Below are 24,805 nucleotides of genomic sequence, written 5' to 3'. Positions count from 1 at the left end.
ACAGAGTGTTAGAAAAATTTGATGTTCCATCTTTTGGGGGGATTAACCTTTTAATGACCTTAAAATCTCAGAATGGTTGAAACTAAACAAAAAGACATCCCAATGATCGTTCTGTGATGTTAGATGGTAGTAAATCACTTGCGTTTTTCCCAACATGCTAACAGCAATATAGGTCATACAGACATGACTGTGTAATTTTAAAAACTGTATGTACACAGCAGTTCTCCTCTTATCAATCTCAGTTGGATCGGGGATTGCCCATTTTTGCTGTTATATGATATATTTAAAGTTTTAAAATGTTTTACAATTTTAATATTTAAAATGTGCTGCATTGCAAAATAGATCTAGCAGTAGAAACATTCTTAACAGCTTTTACAAATAAATTGGCCTAGTTTTTATGTTGTTTATCATGTTTTTTCTTAATTGAAGAGTTAGCAGATCAATTAGAAGCATCATTAGTTTTCCCTGACATTTTATAAGCTTAAGCAGACCGGTGGTTTTACAATTTTCAAGTATATCGGGATCACCTGAGTTCTTGTTAAAACTACAGATGCCCAAGCCCCGTTCCAGATTCCCATGTCAGAATTGCTAGGGGGGAGCAGGGAATCTACTTTTCTGACAGGCTCCCCTCCCCTCTCGTGATGTGCAGACCCAGTGAGAATCAGTGGCTTAGACCGCAGGGAAGTTGGGGAAAAAGTGATGAGAAGAACGTTAAATATAAAGCAGGAGATTGCAATAGACAAATAGTTAAGCATGGTAGGTCTACAGCTGAAACAATAGAAAATTTGGGGTATTTCTTAGGAACTTCAGGAAAGAGGCAACACGCTAAGAGACTCTCTGGAATTCCAAGTGGGTTCCACCTTGGGAAAACACCCTTTTTTCTTTCCTGAGGCGACTGAACTAAATATTACATGGATAAATGTAGGAGGCAGGTCTGAGGACCACATCTGGTGAAGCTTAATCTCTTTGTCACCCTGTTTATTCTCCCAAAGATCATGGGCCCGATGCAGCCCAGCACTTCCAGGGCCCTCGTGCTGCCCTCGAGGAGACAGCCTGGCCTGCTGCACCTGCGGAGTTGCGGAGACCTGAGCACCTTTGTCCCCGCGGGGAGGCCGAGAGCCGAGAGGAGGCCCCGGCGAGCGGAGGCTGAGAGGCCACACAGCCTCATTGGCGTCATCCGAGAGACTGTCCTGTGAAGCTGCGGGGCCCGGGCTTCTGAGAAGCAGGAAGAAAGATGGGCCCTGGAAGGCACCCAGGGCCTCTGAGGGGATGGATCCCCTTCCTAACCCTGTAGTTTCTTGGCTGGGAGTAGGGTTCCCCCTCTGGGTACTCCTCAGAAAGGGGGGCGCTCTGGAGAACATTTATTCCCGTTCTTTGGCTCCCCTTTCTGCCGGCCAAGGGCACTCGAGGGGGAATGACAAGTTATTCCGGACCCGTTTGGCTTTTGGACGCGCTGAGTTGGAGGCCGTGAATGAAGCCGCATCTCCTCTGCCCGGGTCTGCCCTGCTGTGGGCGGAAGCGGCTCAGGATTCCGTGCCCGCCGCGCCCCTCGCGGTTCCCTTCCTCACTGAGTTCTTTACCTGGCTGGAAGGGCAGATCTGCGGGGCGGCTGTTTATTTGCTGCCAAGTGAGAGTGGAACTGGCACGGAAGCAGGATGATTAACCCTGATATACTGCGATGATCAAGCCTCGTGTGAGGTCACTTTCAAATCACACTCTCTTTAGGAAAGACAGGAAACTTGTCTGGTGACAAATTTTATTGAAAGACATTTAGGGAGAGGATTCTTGTTGATTCCATTTATTCATGCTTGCAAAACTAGAGACAGCTAAGGCAGAACTGAGAATAAAAGTGTTTACCTTGGACTTCCGGGATCACTGCAACATTTGTTTATGCTTAGGTGGCCAGGCCTTACCTTACAATGGGTTTGGAACTTGCAACAGTGGTGGCCAGGGGGTCAGGTCCGGGCAGGCCACCAAAGCAGCTTAATCTCAAAAGCACCCAAGCCCCACGGATAACAATGCATCCTTCATCCATTCAGTCAGTGCTTGGCTTCCCTGAGCTGCCTTCTCGTGGGGTCATGAGCAGTAAGTCAGTAAAGTGATTACAGATTGAGGATTAGTGCTAAGGGGGATGGGGCCATTAGAGAGGGCTTCTTTGAGGAAATGACATTTGAACTGGACTTGACTTTGAGGGTCAGGGAAGAGTGTTCCAGGCAGAGGGAACGGCCAGTGCAAGGACCACGGTAACTGCAGCCCCGAGCGAGGGGAGAGGCGAGAGGAGCCTCAGGCTGGATTTTTCTAACAGTGAGATATGATGGAAGAGTTTGCAACAGAAGAGTGCAGATTTAATTATATTTCAGATGATCACCATGCCACGTGGGGACTAGTTTAGGTCAGGATATGGGATAAAGTGGCAGTGAGTAGCTAAACACAGAGGCTGTACACTGTGAAGCTGGCTGTCCTTGTCGGGTACCGCCTGGGCTCCGGGTACTGTGCTGCGGGCTTGACAGTCTCATGCCACCCTCGCAACAGCCTAAGAGGTGGAAGCTGTGATTGTCCCCATTTTAAAGATGAGGAAAATGAGGTTCAGTACCTTGCCCAAGATCACTCACAAGTTAAGCGCTAGAGATACCATTCTCACCCAAGCCGCCCGTCTCCAGAAAGCACTCCATTCCTTGACCTCCCAAATAGTAGCAGTTTGCCATTTCATGTTTCTGTGAGAAAGTGGTTGCTGAGACTTCTGGCTTGGTTTGTGGAAGCACAGACTTCTCCAGCTCCAAGACAACAAACAAGGCCAGAGTGGGAATTGGGGTGAGGTCAGGGCACTGAGTAAAGAAGAGGGGAAAGACCGGAGGCACAGAGCTGGGGTGCCTCTGTGTTCTGGGGGAACACAGAAACTGAGGGCATCACCTGATGCCTATCAGCAGGAAGTGAAGACCTATCTCAGCTTTGAAGAATTGTCCCTCAGCCTGGGGATAGTCCCATGTATTTCCATGGTCTGAAGGTATTGGTGAACTCAGAAAAGTGACTTTTGTCTTCAAGGAATATTAAAGTAAAAAATATATATTATATATTACAATATATATTTGCCCTGGGAGGGAACTTAGAGGCCATGCAATTTGTCTATTTGCTGGGTGTAATATACTTTAAAAAATTATTTATTTTATTTTTATTCTTATTTTTAATTTAAAAAAAATTTTAATTTTACTTTTTTATTGAAGTATAGTTGATTTACAATGTTGTGTTAATTTCAAGTGTATAGAAAAACAATTGTTATAGATTTTTTTTTAAGATTTTTTTCTGTTGTGGACCATTTTTAAAGTCTTTGTTGAATCTGTTACAATATTGCTTCTGTTTTATGTTTCGGTTTTTTGGCCGTGAGGCATGTGGGATCTTAGCTCCCCGACCAGGAATTGAACCCACACCTCCTGCGTTGGAAGGTGAAGTCTTAACCACTGGACCGCCAGGGAAGTCCCCTTTATTTATTTATTTATTCTTTTTTAGATTCTTTTCCCTTTTAGGTTATTATAAAATAGTGAGTATAGTTCCCTGTAATATACTGTAAAATACGTAGGCATTAATAATGTGCTATTTATGTGTATGTATAACTGAATGTACCACGGAGGGCAGCTCTTTTGCACTTAGAGCATCTTAAGAATCCAGTCCAGACGTGGTAACAAAACATCTCAAAGGTACTTATCAAAATTACACCAGAGGGCTTCCCTGGTGGCGCAGTGGTTGAGAGTCCGACTGCCGATGCAGGGGACACGGGTTCGTGCCCCGGTCCAGGAAGATCCCGCATTCTGTGGAGTGGCTGGGCCCGTGGGCCATGGCCGCTGAGCCTGCGCATCTGGAGCCTGTGCTCCACAATGGGAGAGGCCACAGCAGTGAGAGGCCCACGTACTGCAAAAATAAATAAATAAATAAAATTACACCAGAAGGGCTTCCCTGGTGGCGCAGTGGTTGAGAGTCTGCCTGCCAATGCAGGGGACAGGGGTTCGTGCCCCGGTCCGGGAGGATCCCACATGCCACGGAGCGGCTGGGCCCGTGAGCCATGGCTGCTGAGCCTGCACGTCTGGAGCCTGTGCTCCACAATGGGAAAGGCCACAGCAGTGAGAGGCCTGCGTACCGCAAAAAAAAAAAAAAAAAAATTACACCAGAAGATTGACTAATTGGCATGAGAGGTGTTTGGAATACGTTTTCACTGGGGAAGTAAGTGATGTTCAAGATCTTGCTAGCTAGAAGCACTGGACAGTCAGTGTTACCTCTGCACCAGTGCGGAGTGAGAGGCTGGTCCCCACTTCAGGAGACTGTCATGGCATGGAGCAGGACACAGGCTGCTCCTCCAGAACACTGTTGCCTCTGCCGCAACCTTTCTGCAAGTTGTGTGTCCCAGTGTCCTCAGACAGAGCAAGTCTTGCCCAAGCTTACAACCTATTTCGTGCACACTTGCCAGTGAGCTTTTGTGTCTGGCTGGCAGAATTTCCCCAAAACTTGCTTTCTCTGGAATGTCCCAACAAACGGTGAGGGGTAGGGAAGGGGTCCATGGCCCCTAACTGCCTGAGGTAGCCCATATTTACCGAAAGAACCAGCATTTGCTGAACAGCCACATTTGCTAGGTCTGGTCACTCTACCCCTTCAGTTTGCAGATGGGGAAACTGAGGCAGAGAGCTAAATATAGAGCAGCAGCAGGAGACCAGTGCTTCTGGCTCCTGGACTAGGGCTGTTGGTGCAGGTCAGAGCTTCTCACTATTTGCGATGAAGAATCAGTTTTTTTCCCTCCAATCTGTCACAGACCAAAAACTTTTGTAAACTATAACAAACTGACTAAAAGCTATCTTAGCTCAAGCTGCTATAACAGCATACTGTAGACTGGGTGCCTTTAACAACAGAATTATTTATTTCTCACAGTACTGGAAGCTGGGAAGTCCAAGATCAAAGTGCTGGAAGATTCAGCATCTGGTGAGAACAGCCACCTTCCTGGCTTGCAGACAGCCACCTTCTTGCTGTGTCCTCATGTGGTAGAGAGAGAGGGCTCTGGTCTCTTCATCTTCTTAAAGGGCACTAATCCCATCATGGGAGCTTCACCGTCATGACCTCATCTAAACCCAGTCATTTGCCAAAGGTTCCACATTCAAAAACCATCACACTGGGGATTAGGGCTTCAACATACGGATTTTGAGGGGACATAAACATTCAGTCCATAGCACTGATTTGCCAGGAGAAAGAAATAACCGTAATATAAAAAAAGACATACGAAATACAACCCACCCCAACCTTGTATTAAATAAACTTTACTTTTAAGAGCAGTTTTAGGTTCACAGCCAAACTGAGTGTTCTCATAGACCTCCTGCCCCCCCACAAGCACAGTCTCCTCCATAGTCCACATCCCTCACCAGAGGGTACATGCGTCATAATCCAGCCTACAGTGATGCATCATCATCACCCCAAATCCATAGTTTACACAAGGGTTCACTCTCCGTGTTGTATATTCTGTGGGTTTTAATAAATGAATAATGACATGTATCTACCATTAAAATATTATACAGAATAGTTTCTCTGCCCTAAACATCCTCAGTGCTCCCCCAATTCATCCCTCCCTCCCTGGAACCCCTGGCAACCACTCGTCCTTTTACTGCCTCCATAGTTTTGCCTTTTCCAAAATGTCATATAGTTGGAGCACACAGCAGAGAGCTTCTTCCGATTGGCTTCTTGCACTTCGTCTATATGCATTTGTTTCCTCCATATCTTTCTGTGGCTCAGTGGCTCATTCAACCCGCTTATTAAATTATTAGATTCAATAGTCATAATAGAACTCTACCCAGTTAACATTTCAAAACACCCTCAATCTGAACTTGCTCTTGTTAGGGACCAGGAACAAAGAGTTCCTGGCTCATGTGCAGCCCACAGTTTAGGTGGTTCTGGTTGGGGTTCTCATTCTAGCCTGAGTTTCCCAGTTCTGTGTGCTTCTGTGTGGACATTGATGGATGGGGAGGGATTAATGGACTGGGAAGGGGAGGGCAGGAAGACACCCTTCCCTCTGCACCCACGTGTCTCCAAGGGTGGCTGACAGCTAAGGCTCCCCTCGCAGAGAAGCCCACACCGAGAAGGCCTCAAGCTTTGGTGAATCCCTCAGGATTAGGAAGAACTGGCAGAGGAAAGGGGTAGCTGTTGCCTCCACCCAGCAGGAGAGGAATTGGGGAAGCAGAATAAAGGAATGCATCTCCACCTCCCCCCAGGCACGGCTGGATGCAGAAGAGAACAACAAAGGGTGGACGAGGCTAGGGGCCTGGACAAGGGCATCTTTGTTTACATGGTTTTCATCTCTGGGGTTCTGCAAGGGAAGCCAAGTCTGGGGCCAGAATGTACCACATTTCTTCCATTTCTCTCTCTCTGCAGGAGCTTTCATCCTCTCATTCATTCAGCTGGTATTTATTGAGCTACGGAGTAGCAAGCAGTGAGCCAGGTGCTGAGGAGAGAATGCTGAGTGGTGAGAGGGGGACAGACCAACAATAATAATAATAAATGCAAAGTTACATTTCTCTTGCCTGCTTCTCATAGCTCTGAGGGACTGTTCCAAAGAGGTAAGGTAGGGGCCAGGGTATATACGAGTTTTTGTTGGAAAAAACATGTAGTACAACATCAAAAGATTACTACTCACTGATCACAAAAAACAGACATCTCAAGGTAATGATTTCAGTGTTTTTCTATGTGTGAGAAGATGCAAAGTTCTGGGCTCCATTGACAGTAGTCCTTAGATAGGCATCTTAACTATCTAGAGCTAGTATCCTGTTTTCCTCCACCCTGAATTCTCCTCAGTGCTCACAATTAGGGGCAGCTGCAGTGACTGATGACTTGATGGCGGGCAACATTCTTTGTTTACTGAAATGGCAGACAACATTTTTTTTTTTGTCTGCAGAACTATGGGAAGGTAAAGGAAACACCACTGGAACCCACGGGAATTGAAACATTAACACCAGTGTATCATTGCAAAATAGTAATCATGACTAACATTTATTATGAGCTATCTTACTAGCAGGCAGTCTTCACAATAACCTTCATAATTCTCCAGTGTATGGTCAGGCCACCCAAGATGACTGTTCTCTTGATCTCTGTATAACCCCTGCTTGCCCAATGCCTGCTTCACCTGTACTCTATTTACATACTCGCCCCAGGCCCCAGCTGGGGATTGTTCTTATCAAGGGGGCAGTGAGGGGCTTGCCCTCTGCCGGTTTCCCTGGTAACCAATGAGCGCACCTGCTGTCAGTCCCCCTATAACCAGCGTCTCCCTCCCCACCCGGAAGCGCAGCCTGCTTCCATCCTGCTCAGTGTTGGCCGCACACGGTGGGGTGTCTCTCCAGGACCTTGCTCCAGACAAGTAAGCTCCCCCTTCGGTTAAACCGTTGATGTCTCTGTCGCTGACCCCGGGCTCTTTCTTCGGTCTTGAAGCTGGGCGAGTACAGGCCTTGTAGGCCCGCGGGGTGCAGCCCATTAATTGGAGGAGCAGCCAGGAGACCCGAGGAAGCTCCTGTGAGTGCTGAGATGTCGGGAAATACCGGACGGGGAATGGAATGTTGCAAGGGCCGTCCACTAACTCCTGTGGCCCGGAAGTTCCAGGGGTGATCCTGAAAGTTGCGGGGGAAGTCCCAGGGTGGCCGTCCACCAGTATGTGGGACTTGTGGTGGCTATCCTTGCGGAATGGGGGCTGCCAAGAGATCTGGAGAACAATGGCCCCTAATGGCTCTGCTATTGCATCCAAGTGAGCCTTTTGTAATTGGTTTAAGTAATTTGTTCTGCTCTAGAAGAAACTGGTATTTCTCTTCTTGTGCCTTTGAGATGTAAATGACTTACCTGGGCTCTCAGGAACTTTAATCACGTGTGATCTCTAAGACTGAAAGGGAAAAAAAGAGCTTTTAGGTAAACTCTACAGGAATAATTATGTTTGGGGAATGTCTATCTAAAATAATCTCTTCAGATTTTGGAAACTTGAAACTAAGTTTTTGGTTTTTTTTTAAAAATTGACTTATAGTTGATTTACAATGTTGTGTTAGTTTCAGTTGTACAGCAAAGTGATTCGGTTATACATATATACATTTTTTTTAGATTCTTATATAGGTTATCACAGAATTTTGAGTAGAGTTCCCTGAGCTATACAGTAGGTCCTTGTTGGTTATCCATCTTATACATAGTAGTGCCTGTGTGTTCATCCCAAGCTCCTGAATTATCCCTCCCCTCCACATTTCGGCTTTGGTAACCATAAGTTTGTTCCCAATATCTGTGAGTCTGTTTCTGTTTTATAAATAAGTTCATTTGTTATCATTTTTAAAAAAATGTTTAATTTTATTTATTTATTGCTTTGTTGGGTTTTCGTTGCTGCACGCAGGCTTTCTCTAGTTGTGGCGACTGGGGGCTACTCTTCTTTGTGGTGCTCAGGCTTCTCCTTGCGGTGGCTTCTCTTTTTGCGGAGCCCGGGCTCTAGGTGCTTGGGCTTCAGTAGCTGTGTTGCCCCGCGGCATGTGGGATCTTCGTTCCCTGACTAGGGCTCGAACCCATGTCCCCGGCATTGGCAAGCGGATTCTTAATCACTGCGCCACGGGGAAGCCCTGTATCATTTTGTTTTGGATTTCACATATGAGTGATATCATATGATATTTGTCTTTTTCTGCCTGACTTACTTACTGTGATGATCTCTAGGTCCATCCATGTTGCTGCCAATGGCATTATTTCATTTTTTTATGGCTGAGTAATATTCCATTGTATATATGTACCACATCTTCTTTATCCATTTCTCTGTCAATGAACATTTAGGTTGCTTCCATATATTGGCTATTGTAAATAGTGCTGCAATGAACATTGGGGTGCATGTATCCTTTCGGCTTATGGTTTTCTCTGGATATGCCCAGGAATGGGATTGCTGGGTCATATGGTAGTTCCATTTTTAGTTTTTTAAGGAACCTCCATACTGTTCTCCATAGTGGCTGCACCAGTTGACATTCCCACCAACAGTGTAGGAGGGTTCCCTTTTCTTCACACCCTCTCCAGCATTTATTATTTGTAGAGTTTTTGATGGACATTCTGACTGGTGTGAGGTGATACCTCATTGTAGTTTTGATTTGTATTTCTCTGATAATTAGTGATGTTGAGTATCTTTTTTATGTGCTTTTTAACCATCTGTATGTCTTCTTTGGAGAAATGTCTATTTAGATCTGCCCATTTTTGATTGGGTTGCTTTTTTTTCTTTTTTTGACATAGAGCTACATGAGCTTTTTGTAAATTTTGGAGATTAATCCCTTGTTGGTCGCATCATTTGCAAATATTTTCTCCCATTCTGTGGGTTGTCTTTTCATTTTGTTGATGGTTCCCGTTGCTGTGCAGAGGCTTTTAAGTTTAATTAGGTCCCATTTGTTTATTTTTGTTTTTATTTTCATTACTCTAGGAGGTGGATCCAAAAAGATATTGCTGCAATTTATATCAGAGTGTTCTGCCTATGTTTTCCTCTAAGAGTTTGAAGGTGTCTGGCCTTACATTTAGGTCTTTGATCCATTTTGAGTTTATTTTTTTGTGTGATGTTAGAGAATGTTATAATTTCATTCTTTTACATGTAGCTGTCCAGTTTTCCCAGCACCACTTATTGAAGAGGCTGTCTTTTCACCACTCTATATTCTTGCCTCCTTTATCAAAGATAAGGTGACCATATGTCTGTGGATTTATCTCTGGGCTTTCTGTCCTGTTCCATTGATCTATATTTCTGTTTTTGTGCCAGTACCATACTGTCTTGGTTACTGTAGCTTTGTGGTAGAGTCTGAAGTCAGGGAGCGTGATTCCTCCAGCTCCGTTTATCTTTTTCAGGGTTGCTTTGGCTATTCGGGGTCTTTTGTGTTTCCACACAAATTTAAAATTTTTTTGTTCTAGTTCTGTGAAGAATGCCGTTGGTAATTTTTTTTTGGCGGTACACGGCCCTCTCACTGTTGTGGCCTCTTCCGTTGTGGAGCACAGGCTCCGGACGCACAGGCCCATGCGGGCCCAGCTGCTCTGCGGCATGTGGGATCTTCCCGGACCAGGGCACAAACTCGCGTCCCCTGCATTGGCAGGCGGACTCTCAATCACTGTGCCACCAGGGAAGCCTGCCATTGGTAATTTGATAGGAATTGTATTGGATCTGTAGATTGCCTTCGGTAGTATAGTCATTTTCAGAATATTGCTTCTTCCAATCCAAGAACATGGTATATCTCTCCATCTGTTTCTGTCATATTCAATTTCTTCTATCTGCATATTATAGTTTTCAGAGTACAGGTCTTTTGCCTCCTTAGCTAGGTTTATTCCTTGGTATTTCATTCTTCTTGATGAGATGGTAAATGGGATTGTTTCCTTAATTTCTCTTTCTGATCTTTTGTTGTTAGTGTATAGAAATGCAGCAGATTTCTGTGTATTAATTTTGTATCCTGCAACTTTACCAAATTGATTGATGAGCTCTAGTAGTTTTCTGGTAGCATCTTTAGGATTTTCTATGTATAGTATCATGTCATCTGCAAACAGTGACAGCTTTACTTCTTCTTTTCGAATTTAGATTCCTTTTATTTCTTCTTCTTCTCTGATTGCCATGGCTAGGGCTTCCAAAACTATGTTGAATAAAAGTGGCGAGAGTGGACATCCTTGCCTTGTTCCTGATCTTAGAGGGAATGCTTTCAGCTTTTCACTGTTTAGAATGATGTCAACTGTGGGTTTGTCATCTATGGCCTTTATTATGTTGAGGTAAGTTCCCTCTATTCCCACTTTCTAGAGACCCATCATAAATGGGTCTTGAATTTTGTCAAAAGCTTTTTCTGCATCTATTGAGATGATCATACAGTTTTTATTCTTCAGGTTGTTAATGTGGTGTACCACATTGATTGATCTGCGGCTATTGAAGAATCCTTGCATCACTGGGATAAATCCCACTTGATCATAGTGTATGATCCTTTTAATGTATTGTTGGATTTGGTTTGCTAGTATTTTGTTGAGGATTTGAGGATTTTTGCATCTATGTTCATCAGTGATATTGGCCTGTAATTTTCTTTTTTTGTGGTATCTTTGTCTGATTTTGTTTCAGGGTGATGGTGGCCTCAAAGAATGAACTTGGGAGTGTTCCTTCCTCAGCAATTTTTTGGAAGAGTCTCAGAAGGATAGGTGTTAACTCTTCTCTAAATGTTTGATAGAATTCTCCTGTGAGGCCATGTGGTCCTGGACTTTTGTTTGTTGGAAAATTTTTAATCACTGTTTCAATTTCAGTACTTGTGATTCACCTGTTCATATTTTCTGTTTTTTCCTGGTTCAGTCTTAGATGGTTGTACCTTCCTAAGAACTGGTCTATTTCTTCTAGGTTGTCCAGTTTATTGTCATATAGTTGTTTTATAGTAGTCTCTTATGATCCTTTGTATTTCTGTGGTGTCAGTTGTAACTACTTTTTAATTTCTAATTTTATTGATTTGAATCCTCTCTCTTTCGTTTCTTGGTGAGTCTGGCTAAAGGTTTATCAATTTTGTTTATCTTCTCAAAGAACGAGCTTTTAGTTTCATTGATCTTTGCTATTGTTTTCTTCCTCTCTATTTCATTTATTCCTGCTCTGATCTTTATGATATCTTTCCTTCTACTAACTTTGGGTTTTGTTTGTTCTTCTTTCTCTAGTTGCTTTAGGTGTAATGTTATGTTGTTTATTTGAGATTTTTCTTTTTTCGTGAGGTAAGATTGTATTGCTATAAACTTCCCTCTTAGAACTGCTTTTGCTGCAACTCAAAGGTTTTGGACTGTCGTGTTTTCATTGTCATTTATCTCTAGGTATATTTTGATTTCCTCTTTGATTTCTTCAGTGATCCATTGGTTGTTTAGTAACATATTGTTTAGCCTCCATGTGTTTGTGTTTTTTACAGTTTTTTTTCCCCTGTAATTGATTTCTAATCTCATAGCATTGTGGTCAGAAAAGATGCTTGATATGACTTCAGTTTTCTTAAATTTACTGACGCTTGATTTGTGGCCCAAGATGTGATCTATCCTGAAGAATCTTCCATGTGCACTTGATAAGAAGTGTATTCTGCTGCTTTTGGACGGAATGTACTACAAATATCAATTAAGGCCATCTGGCCTAATGTGTCATTTAAGGCCTGTGTTTCCTTATTGATTTTCTGTTTAGATGATCTGTCCATTGATGAGAATGTGGTATTACTATTATTGTGTTACTATCAATTTATCCTTTTATGGCTGTTAGCATTTGTCTTATATATTGAGGTGCTTCTATGTTGGGTACATATATATTTACAATTGTTATATCTTCTTGGATTGATCCTTGATCATTATGTGGTGTTCTTTTTTTTTTTTTTGCGGTACGCGGGCCTCTCACTATTGTGGCCTCTCCTGTTGTGGATCACAGGCTCCGGATGTGCAGGCTCAGCAGCCATGGCTCACGGGCCCAGCCGCTCTGCGGCATATGGGATCTTCCTGGACCGGGGCACAAACCCATGTCCCCTGCATCGGCAGGCGGACTCTCAACCACTGTGCCACCAGGGAAGCCCCTATAGTGTTCATTTTTGTCTCTTGCTACAGTCTTTATTTTAAAGTTTATTTTGTCTGATATGAGTATTATTACTCCAGCTTTCTTTTGATTTCGATTTGCATGGAATAACTTTTTCCATCCCCTCACTTGCAGTCTGTATGTGTCCCTAGATCTGAAGTAGGTTTCTTATAGACAGCATATATAGAGGTCTTGTTTTTTTATTCATTCAGCCAGTCTGTGTCTTTTGGTTGGAACATTTAATCCATTTACGTTTAAGTTAATTATAGATATGAATGTTCTTATTGCCATTCTGTTAATTGTTTTGGATTTGTTTTTGAAGTTATTTTTTCTTCCCTTCCTCTTTTGTTTTCTTCTCTTGTGATTTGATATCAATTTTTAGTGATGTGTTTAGATTGCTTGTGTGTGTGTGTGTGTGTGTGTGTGTGTGTGTGTGTATCTATTGTAGATTTTTGGTTTGTGGTTCCTATGAGGTTTTGATATAGCAGTCTATATGTGTACAAGTTTGTTTTAAGTTGATGATCTCTTAATTTCAAATAAATTTCCAATATTCTGCATTTGTACTCTCGTCTTCTCTTGATTGCTATTTTTTTTTTTGCTGTACATGGGCCTCTCACTGTTGTGGCCTCTCCCATTGCAGAGCACAGGCTCCGGACGTGCAGGCTCAGTGGCCATGGCTCACAAGCCCAGCTGCTCCGCAGCATGTGGGATCCTCCCGGACCGGGGCACGAACCCGTGTCCCCTGCATTGGCAGGTGGACTCTCAACCACTGCGCCACCAGGGAAGCCCTGATTTCTGGTTTTGATATCATATTTGTGAGTGGATGATTTCCTACCTTTACTTTATGCTTGCCTTTACTGGTGAGCCTCCTCGTTCAAAATTTTCTTGATTCTAGTTGTGGCCTTTTCTATTCCACCTAGAGAAATTCCTTTAGGATTTGTTGTAATGCTGGTTTGGTGGTGCTGAATTCTCTTAGCTTTTGCTTGTCTGGAAAACTTTTGATTTCTATGTTGAATTTGAATGAGAGCCTTGCTGGGTAGTGTATTCTTGGTTGTAGGTTTTTCCCTTTCATCACTTTAAATATATCATGCCACTCCCTTCTGGCCTGTAGAGTTTCTGCTGAAAAATCAGCTGATAACCTTATGGGGATTCCCTTGTATATTATTTGTTGCTTTTCCCTTGTTGCTTTTAATATTTTTTCTTTGTCTTTAATTTTTGTCAGTTTGATTAATATGTATCTCGGCGTGTTCCTCCTTGTTTTTATCTTGTATGGGACTCTCTGCACTTCCTGGAGTTGAGTGAGTATTTCCTTTCTCATGTTAGGGAAGTTTTCAACTGTAATCTCTTCAAATTTTTCTGAGGCCCTTTTTCTCTCTCTTCTTTTGGTACCCGTATATTGTGACTGTTGCTGCATTTAATGTTTCCCAGAGATCTCTGAGACTGTCCTCATTTCTTTTCTTGTTTGTTTTTCTTTATTCTATTCCGAGGCAATGATTTTCACCATTCCGTCTTCTAGCTCACTTATTCGTTCTTCTGCCTCAGTTATTCTGCTATTGATTCTTTCTAGTATATTTCATTCCAGTTATTGTATTGTTCATCTCCATTTGTTTGTTCTTTAAATATTCTAGCTCTTTGATAAACATCTCTTGTAACTTCTCTGTCTGTGCCTCTTTTTCCGAGATCTTGGATCATCTTTACTATCGTTACTCTAAATTCTTTTTCAGGTAGGTTGTCTATCTCCTTCTCATTTAGTTGTTCTTATGGGTTTTTATCTTGTTCCTTCATCTAAAACGTATTTCTCTGCCACTTCATTTTGTCTAACTTTCTGTGTTTGTGGTCTCCTTTCCACTGGCTGGAGGATCGTAGCTCCTCTTTCTTCTGGTGTCTGCCCTCTGGTGGGTGAAATTGGTCCTGAGGCTTGTGCAGGCTTCTTGGTGGGAGGGACTGGGGCTTGCCTACTGGTGGGTGGAGCTGGGTCTTGTCCCTCTGGTGGGCAGAGTTATGTCAAGAGGTGTGTTTATAGGTGACTGTGAGCTCAGTATGGCTTTAGGCACCCTGTCTGCTGATGGGTGGGTCTGTGTTTCTATCCTGCTGGTTGTTTGTCCTGAGGCATTACAGCGCTGGAGCCTGTAGGCTGTTGGGTAGGGCCAGGTCTTGATGCCAAATGGCAACCTCTGGGAGAGCTCATACTGTGACCTCTGCCACAAGTGTCCTTGCCCCCCACAGTGAGCCCTAGCTGACCCCCCCCCTCCCCAGGAGACCCTCCAAGACTCATAGGTAGTTCCAGCCCCGACTCCTATGGAGTTACTGCTTTATGCTGGGTCCCAGTGTATGTGAAACCTTGTGTGCACCCCCTAAGAGTGGAGTCTCTCTTTCCCCCAGTTTTGTGGTGCTCCTGAACTCAAGAACGTGGCTGTTCTTTTGCTCTCTGTACATCCTCTACTTAACCAGTGCTTGCTCTACCTGTACCCTACTCACAGGTCTGACCTTCCTACATACTAGCTTCAGGACACAGCTAGTGACTGTTCTTATCAAGGGGGCAGTGAAGGATGTGACTCTCTGTTAGTTTCCCTGGTAATCAACAAGTCAACCTGAGGTCAGTTTCCTCTACAAATGGCAATCTACCCTTCTCCCCAGTAGTGAAGCCTGCCCCCATGCCCTGCCTGCCATCCACCACCCATGGTGAAGTGTCACTGCAGGACCTTGCTTCAGGCATGTAAGCTCCCCCTATCCATTAAACCTTGATGTTTGTTACTGACTCTTTCTTTGGTCTTGAAGCTGGCTGAGTACAGGCCTTGTAGGCCTACAACCAGTTCTTATAGCTTGGTGCAGCCCAACAACCAGTTCTTATAACTTGACTTGATTTCTCTTGTCTAATTGCATTAGCTGATATCTCTAGTACAGTGTTGGAGAGTAGTAGAGATCATTGACATCCTTGCTTTGTTCCTGATCTTAGAGGAAATGCCTCTGATGCTTCCTCATTAAATAAGAGATTTAGGATGAAAGTATATACATTCTATCATGTTGAGGTATACTTATACCTCAGTTCCTAAGTTCTTGTCTGTTTTTTTTTGTGATTTTCATGAAGGGGTGTTAAATTTTTCTCAGACTTGTTAGGGATAATCATGATTTTTCCCTTTAGATTTTTTTTTAATGTGGACTATGATGTTAATGGATTTCTAATAGTGAGTCACCTTGCATTATTGAATAAATCCTTCTTATTCATGGTGTACTATTTTCTGAATGTGGTTTTAGATTCATTGTGTTTGCTAATATTTTATTCAGAAAGTTAGCAATGATATTTATGAACAGTACTTGTCTGTATATTTCTTTATATCTGGTTTAGGTATCAGTGTTATATTTGCTTCCTAAAACAAATTATATTTGAGTGAAAGGAGCCAGATTAAAAAAAAATTAAAATAACAGCAATGATAGTAAGGACTATTAAGAAAAATAAAGCATGATAAAGGGTTAGGAGGTGATGAGCATTGCTGCTTCAGACAGAGTGACCAGGTTAGGCCCTGCTGCACTAGAGGAAGTGCTCAGGGAAATCCTCTTTGTTGAGGTGACATTTCAACAGGAATCTGGATGAAATGAGAATGAGCCACATGGGAGCAGCTAGAGAAAGGGCAAAGGCCCTGAGGTAGGAGTGCTTTTGGTGTGTGTTCAAGGAGTACTGTGAATGGAATGGAATTAACAACAACAACAAAAAAGATAGATAGGAAATGAGATGAGAGAGGTAGCCAGGGACCAGGTCATATTGGCTGTTGTAAGGCTCTTGGGTTTGTTTTATTTATTTTCTATTGGGTATAGTTGATGTACAGTATTATATAAATTACTGGTGTACAATATAGTGATTCACAATTTTTAAAGGTTATACTCCATTTATAATTATTATAAAATATTGGTTATATTCCCTGTGTTGTACAATGTATGTTTGTAGTTTACACATAATAGTTTGTATCTCTTAATCCTCTACCCCTATTTTGCCCCTCCCCCCTTCCCTCTCCCCTCTGGTAACCACTAGTTTGTTCTCTATATCTATGAGTGAGCTTTTTTGTTATATTCACTAGTTTGTTTTATTTTTTAGATTGCACATGTGATACCATATATTATTTGTCTTTCTCTTTCTTATTTCACTTAGTATAATGCCTTCCAAGTCATCCATATTGCTGCAAATGCAAAATTTCGTTCTTTTTTTATGGCTGAGTAGCATTCCATTGTGTGTGTGTGTGTGTGTACAGATATATACGTATTCATTAACAGATAAATGAATAAAGAAGATATGGCATATATATATGGTATATATGGTGTGTGTCTTTGTGTATGTGTGTGTATATATATATATATATATATATACACACACACACACACAATATCTTCTTCATTCATCTGTTAATGGACACTTAGGTTGCCTTCTTATCTTGGCTATTGTAAATAATGCTGCTATGAACATTAGGGGTACATGTATCTTTTTGAATTAGTGTTTTTGTTTTCTTCAGCTATATACTCAGAAGTGGACTTGCTGGGTCATATGGTAGTTCTATTTTTAGTTTTTTGAGAAGCCTCCATACTCTTTTCCACAGTGGCTTCACCAGTTTACATTCCCACCAACAGTGTAGGAGGGATCTAAGGCCCTTGGTTTTAGCCTACGTGTGATCAGACCCAGTTGGAAGGATTTGAGCAGGGGGTTAACATGCTTTCTCCATGTTAACGGGTTCATTCTGTCTACTGTTGGAGGGGGAGGTGGACAGAAGAGAGAAAATGGGAGACCAGTTAGGAGGCTCCTGCATTAATCCAGGTAATAATGGCAGTGGCTTGTTCTAAGGAGGGCACTGTAGAGGTCATGAGTAACATGGTCGGATTCAGATGTGGCTCCTGCCACAGCCGTTTACGTCCAGGAGGTGGTGCTACTGACATAAGACAATGAAGTTTCTGCCACTTTGGTAAACTCCTAGCCAATTGGTGACCATTCTTTGAACAAATACCTGTGCTCTATACCATGTGCCAGGCACTCTGCTAGGTGTAATGGGTAAAGAAGTGAACAAGACAGACACAGTCCCCACCCACAAGGCACTCATAGAGGAGCAGGGAAGCGCGGTGGATTAAAGATACATTACAGCACAGTGTAATAAATGCTGTAAAAAGTACTCAAGTCATCACACAACAGCAAGCAAGTTGTCCTGGAAGGGGCCACAGAAGATTAAAGAGGGTTTCCACAGGCAGCAAGGGCGTTACAGGCAGAGAATGAAGTGGCAATGGGAAAAGCTGTATGTGCAGAAAAGATAGTATCCAGAAGCAGTGAGGAGTTGCAGAAGAGGCAGGATGAAGAGTTAGAACCAGGCTTGTAAAGGCCCAGGAATGCCTTTCTAAGGTGATTGGACTTTATCCTGGAGGCATATGAGAGCCCCTAACAGAGCCCAGAGGCAGCCGGGAGTATCGGTTAGAGTGGAAGAAACTGGAAATATGAACCCCTGTTGAAATGTTATTGCTAATACCGTTAGGAAAGGTTTAGGATTTCAGAACAAAGAGAATGATTGCGGCAGTTTGAAATACCAAGAAAATCAATTGAAATAGGCCTTCTGTCCAGCAAGAAGACTAGTTAAAATATTCTGCATTAAAATTTTAAAAAATTATATATGTGATAGAACAGTATATTGCCATTAAATATGGTTTCAAAGAATTCTTACTGGCCTGGGGAAGAGTTTATGATAGAATGTTAAAGGAAAGAAGTAAGATCTAGGAACACAGCACAACACACAATACACTGTCTGAAAGGAAACATACCAAAACGTTCCTAATGATTCTCTCTGGGTACTGACACTGCATATGATTGCCATTTTCTTCTCAGTTTTCTAAATTTTTGAAAAATTTTAGATGAATATGCATGTTTTGTAATCAGAAAAATTGGTTATAAATAAAAATTAAAAAATAAAATAGGGACTTAATATAATTGAAAAGCCTGGCCTTAGGAACCTCATTTAGAGGACTACATACTTTGGAAGCAGAATTGGGAAAACTGGCTAGCAGATAGGGTGTGAGAGGAAGAGTATAAAAGGACTAAAGCATCACCTCTTTCGATCCCTTCTCCACGAAGGAACCAGAGCAGTCCTGTTAAAACATCCCTCTGGTCAGAACCCTCCAATGACTCCCACCTGGCTCAGAATAAAAGCCAGAACCCTGGAGTCACTTACAAGGCCCCACGTAAAGCTCCCACCCTACCCTGGGATTATCTCTGGCTTGGTCTTCTCTTTCCCTCTCTCTCTGCTCAGCCTGCTCCGACTTCCTCCCTATTTCTAAACATGTCCATGTGTTCCTACCTCAGGGCCTTTGTACTTGCCCTCTCCCTGCCTGGAATGCTTTTTGATCACTTGCTCCCTCACCTCCATCAGTCTTAACTCAAATGTCCCCTTATCAGTGAAGCCTTTTCTAGCTCCCCCTACCCCCCAGCCTCCAAAACTAGAGCCCTCTGGCACTCCTATGGGTTCCCTGCTTAATTTTACTCCCTAGCCCATGTCACGACTTCAAAAAACTATATATTTTACTTACTTTTTATTTTATTTTATTTATTTTATCTTTTTGTGGTACGCGGGCCTCTCACTGTTGTGGCCTCTCCCGTTGCGGAGCACAGGCTCCGGACGCGCAGGCTCAGCGGCCATGGCTCACGGGCCCAGCCGCTCCGCGGCATGTGGGATCTTCCCGGACCGGGGCACGAACCCGCGTCCCCTGCATCGGCAGGCGGACTCTCAACCACTGCGCCACCAGGGAAGCCCCTTACTTTTTGTCTCTTCCACTAGAACACAAATTGCAGGAGAGCAGGGATTTTGTCTGTATTTGTTCACTGTGGTGTCCCCAGTTCCTGGCACAGAATTAACCCTAAATAAATGCTAATTGGCTGAATGAATGACCATAATCTGAATAAAGAACCCAAACGTTTCATTCACCACCAAAAGACCATCAGATTTACCATTGTTTAGTAAATGCCATTAGATGGCTAGACTTCTTGGTGCATTTAGAATCCACTTTAAAGTATTCTATTCCCACGTGATTTGTTGGTTTCTGTGTTTGCAGGAATAACATGACTCTATTTGTGGCTTAGAGATTGGGGGTGGAAGTGGGTAACTGAGGCGGGGACCCTGGCAGAAGGGAGGCTGGGGTTTGCCGGGGCTGATCCTTCCAAGAGTGTGTGAAAGTGCCATCCTTGATGTGCTGGATCCAGCGCGGTGCCCTGGACGCTCTGGTAGCAGTTGCGGGACTGGTTCTGGTTGGGGAAGCACAAGTCCAAGGGTGGCGTCGGTGGTTTCCGCTTGGGGGATTTCTGGGCATCCCATATCCAACATCCACTGAGAAGGCAACTCCAGGCGGTTGTCAACACAACCACGGGATGAGCTGTGCTTGTGGCTCCCTAGATGTCCCCTGCTTCTGGTGTCTAAAGCTGTAGAGTGCCCCCACCCCCTACTGGATTGGCTGGGACCCCTGGAACCCTGGCCAATGAGAGCCACTGAGCTGGATGGAAGGTTCTGGAACTCAGGTGGGGTTGGTGGAGACCCCTCCCCTGCCTCCTGGTTCCAGCCAGATGTTTCCTCTCCACCTAATCTATTTTTGCATGGCAGTAACTTGAGCAAAGCAGCAGAACAGGAAGGGTTTATTCCGTGCCCTGTCTTCACCCACTATGGATAAGCCAAGGGAATAGCAGCTGACTAGTTTCTCTTTTACTAAAGAGAAATGAGGATAACATAGGCCCTGAGCAATGCATGGGGAGTGAAATCTAGACCATGCCAGCCCTCAGACTTAGTTCCCTCTAGAATCAGAATCATGGAGTTTATTGAATGAGTTGCTATACCCCCATAAGGCCCACCAGGGGGCTGTAGACTATCACAGATCAGCCCAGCAATCGCAGGAGGCCAGGAGAGCCAGGCACACCACAGAGATGCCTGGCTCACCTCCAGACGGGGTGATTCTGAGTATCTTAATGGGGACCCCAGATGAAGATGCCAGCCACTGAGACTCTCCTGGGACAATCCCTGCTGACACCCACGGAGTGCTTACTACAGCCAGGCACCATTCCAAGTCCCTCATCTGTTTATCTCATTTACACTTCAGAGACACCCTCAGTGCTAAGCACTGCTAGCATGTCCCATTTCTCAGATGAGGATACTGAAGCACAATGAGATGAAGTAGTTTACCAAATGCCTCCGTGCTGGTAAGGGCCCAGGTAGTAAGGGAACCAGAACTCACCACGTACTTACCCACCCTCCAGCCACTCAGCTGATGCTGGGCCCTTGCTGTGAGCCCCCGGGCACAGATGGTGCCTCTGGTCCAGCTCTGCATCCTCAGTTCCCAGCACAGTGGTGGGCACCAAGCTCAGAAGTTGAAGAAATGGACTAAGGAAGTCTCAGGTGTGAGAATGGAAGCTGGCAGATAACAGCACAGGTAGAATTTGCGTGTGCCCTCCCCCAGAGCTACTCTTTAGTGAAGAGTGAAATAAATGAAATACCATGAAGCTGCATATGGACTTGCTCCTGTCTGGACTGCATGGGCCTCAAAACCTAAGTGTAGCCAACCTTTCCTGACACACTGTGACTTGACTGTGCTCCTCTGTGGCCCCAAATATCCTGTTCTTACCCCCTGTTCTAAGGTGGCTGCATATCTATCTCCCTGGCCCTCTGCCCTTACCCCACATCCAATCCCCCTGCCACCAAGCCCCCTGTAGGTGACATCTTGTGATGAACATCCTGCTTGGCAGTCCAGGTACCTGTGTACCTGCAGGCCACGCCTCTGACCACACGCTCCTGCAGGAAGAGTGAGTGGCACTGCATAACCAGGACTGAGTTGAAATCATCACTCTGGTACTTTGGGCAACTTACCTACTACATCTGAGTTCAGATTCTTCATCAGTATCTGCTTTGTGACATTGCTGTGCGATGAAATGTTGTAACATACATGCAACTCATCTGCCTGGCATCTTAGAGGTGGTCAAAGAATGCAAGTTCTCATTGTGACTGTTAGTGGGGCTGGTTAGAATTTATTAAACCCTGGTGAGTGGCAAGCATTTTGTTTTGCTCTGAGGCCACTGCACCCAAGGGACCCTCAGAGGTCACCCAGAATGCATCTCTTTTCTCACCTTGCCAAGGCAGGCCCTGGGGACCCCACAGAGCCTGCCCACCTAGTGCTGTGACCAAGACTCACCAAGATTTTGTTGATACTTTGCTCTCAAATGGGCCATAAAAAGATTATTGTTTATTTTATGAATAAAGATTTGCGGGCTAAATCCCCACAAGTAAGCTTGGAGATGGTCCAAGAGAAGCTGGAGAAGCTGGACTGGAGAAGCTGGACTGGAGCAGGTGTGATGGTAAGGGTTTAACAACCGGCTCTCTGGAGGGGAATATGTGTGTGTGTGTGCACACATATATACACACGTATATGTACATATGTATTGTAAATACACACCTAGCCCAGGACTCAGAGAGGCTAGAAGAGGACCTGCAGGAGCCGCTGGATGGTCTTCGCCCTGAGCCAACTGCGGGAACCAGCAGCCCAGGGACACTGTGTGTGTGCTGCAGCAGCATCCAGCTCTCTGCTACATTTTCAGTGCATCGTGGCTGACGCTTCATATCTGCCATCCAAATCTCCCTCGTTCTCTTGTGGACAACCCTAATTTGGAATCACATAGGGAAGAGAAGTCTGGAAAACCAAGTTCCAGCTTAGCTAAGCTGACACGGTGGAAAGTCACCATGCCACACTTTCATAGTACCAAGTGCTTTTGTATCCTCTTACCATATTCTTCCAGGCCTCTATGCCTCTGCATGGACTGTTCTCCCCAGCCATGGCACCTGGAAAGTTCCTACAGCACCTTCAAAACCCTGCAGAGATATCACCTCCTCAGAAAAGAGTTCCCTGACACTTTCCCTCCAGGACCAGTTCTGTACTTTGTACATAATGCCTGCCTCTATTGCACATGTTAATGGTTCAAGGACAGAATCTCTAATCTTAAGGACTGAGCCAAGCTGTGCCTATTTTACAGATGAAGACATAGTTGCTCAGAGTAGTTAATTAACTTGCCCAGGGTAACACAGTGAGAATATAATTAATATAAAAGCTGAGCTATAATTCAAATCCTTGTCTATGACTCTTCTAATTATAACCCACCATGACTTACAAAGTTGAGAAAAATTTGGTCCCTACCCATAAGAAACTATTTAGTGGAGGGGAAAGAGAGCTGTCATATAGTTAAGCAGCTGGTAAGGTGGCCAATAGGAGCAGAGTGTGGAGTGGGCTCTGGGGAAGGGGGTGCAGACTAGCGATGAGGCTGTGATTCCCACCTTCTGCCTCTCACACTGTCACCCTCAGCCCTCCTGGAGTGGCTTCTCCCAGCCTAGCAGAAGTGATGGGGTACCAGCAGTTTTCTGTGCTTTTCTGCCCAGCTCTCACAAAGACCCTGGAGGTGGCCCAAGGCTGAGGTCACGGCAGTGTGCTCAGCCTGCCCTAGGCAGCTCTCAGCCTGGCCAATAGGAAGATGAGCCTGCCCCCACCCCATTGGTCAGCGGCTGGGATTACACAAAGGAGCAGTAGCGTGGGAGCCAGGGAGTTCTAGGGGTGGGGTTCTAGCTGACTACTCACTGCGTGGCTTCGGATGAGTCCTGTTCCTAGTTAGGACTTCTGTTTCCGTGTTGTGGCATGCGGGATGTTAGCTTCCTGACCAGGGACCGAACGCGCGCTCTCGGCAGTGAAAGTACAGAGGCCTAACTGCTGGACCGCCAGGGAATTCCCAGGGACTTTTGTTTCCTTATTTGGAAGCAAGGGGCCTGCAATGGGTGGCTAAGATTCCTCATTAACTCAGTCACCATCTGGGATCCAGTTAGTCATCTGGATTGGGCATTTCCAATGTCACGTCACCGGAGGGTGCCAATTCCTAGCTCCTGCTACTGATGGGAGCACAGAAGAGGTGATGAGGAGAGCTGAGTGTGATGGAGTGAGGGGGTTTGTGTGGAAATGATTAGGGGAGTGTGTGTGTGTGTATGTTTGTGCACGTGTGCTCGCGCGGCACCGAAGATCTTACCCTCACCTACATTCACCACTGTGGCACTTTACCCCACTGGAGTGAGTTCATCTCCAACCACTTGCTGCCTCCCTCTCTCTGCTCCAGCTACACTGCCCTACAGCCCTCCCTGCAAGAGGGGGCCTCAGGGCCTTTGTGTGTGCTGTCCCTTCTTTGGAACCCTCATCCCCTAGACATCTACAGGGCCCCACCTTACTTCCTCTCAGTGAGGCCTTCTCTAGCCATTCCATATAAAATACTACCTCCAAACTCATTCCATCCTTGTGTATTTTTATCTTAAAATTTTTGGTAAAATATACATAATATAAAATTTACCATTTTAATTAGATTAATTTCTTAATTTTTAACATCTTTATTGGAGTATAATTGCTTTACAATGGTGTGTTAGTTTCTGCTGTATAACAAAGTGAATCAGCTGCATGTATACATGTATCCCCATATCCCCTCCCTCTTGCATCTCCCTCCCACCCTCCCTATCCCACCCCTCTAGCTGGTCACAAAGCACCGAGCTGATCTCCCCGTGCTATGCGGCTGCTTCCCACTAGCTATCAGTTTTACATTTGGTAGTGTATATATGTCCATGCAACTCTCTCACTTTATCCCAGCTTACCCTTCCCCCTCCCCGTGTCCTCAAGTCTGTTCTCCAGTAGGTCTGCGTCTTTATTCCCGTCTTGCCCCTAGGTTCTTCATGACCATTTTTTTCCCTAAATTCCACATATATATGTTAATATATGATATTTGTTTTTCTCTTTCTGACGTACTTCACTCTGTATGACAGACTCCAGATCCATCCACCTCACTACAAATAACTCAATTTTGTTTCTTTTTAGGGCTGAGTAATATTCTCTTGTATATATGTGCCACATCTTTTTTTTTAACATCTTTATTAGACTATAATTGCTTTACAATGGTGTGTCAGTTTCTGCTTTAAAACATAGTGAATCAGTTATACATATACATATGTCCCCATATCTCTTCCCTCTTGCATCTCCCTTCCTCCGACCCTCCCTATCCTACCCCTCTAGGTGGTCACAAACCACGGAGCTGATCTCCCTGTGCTATGTGGCTGCTTCCCACTAGGTATCTATTTCACGTTTGGTAGTGTATATATGTCCATGCCACTCTCTCACTTTGTCCCAGCTTACCCTTCCCCCTCCCTGTATCTTCAAGTCCATGCTCTAGTAGGTCTGTGTCTTTATTCC

General features: G+C 44.3%; 1 protein-coding gene across 1 annotated transcript in view; it reads left to right on the top strand.

Annotated features, from left to right (window-relative positions):
• ENTREP1 (endosomal transmembrane epsin interactor 1) overlaps positions 1 to 1,196 on the top strand; it is a gene marked incomplete at both ends in the record, with an annotated part of 59,925 nt that extends 58,729 nt beyond the window's left edge. The window contains one exon of the mRNA XM_082843120.1: positions 993 to 1,196. Coding sequence (XP_082699246.1) covers positions 993 to 1,196 — 204 coding nt within the window. The remainder of the gene's footprint in view (positions 1 to 992) is intronic.
• Positions 1,197 to 24,805: the final 23,609 nt, after the last annotated feature.

Source organism: Leucopleurus acutus (assembly GCF_964270905.1).
Source record: "Leucopleurus acutus genome assembly, chromosome: 7".
Classification (NCBI taxonomy): Eukaryota; Metazoa; Chordata; class Mammalia; order Artiodactyla; family Delphinidae; genus Leucopleurus; species Leucopleurus acutus.
The sequence above is the reverse complement of the archived record's forward strand: the minus strand, read 5'-3'. Positions and strand labels throughout refer to the sequence as shown.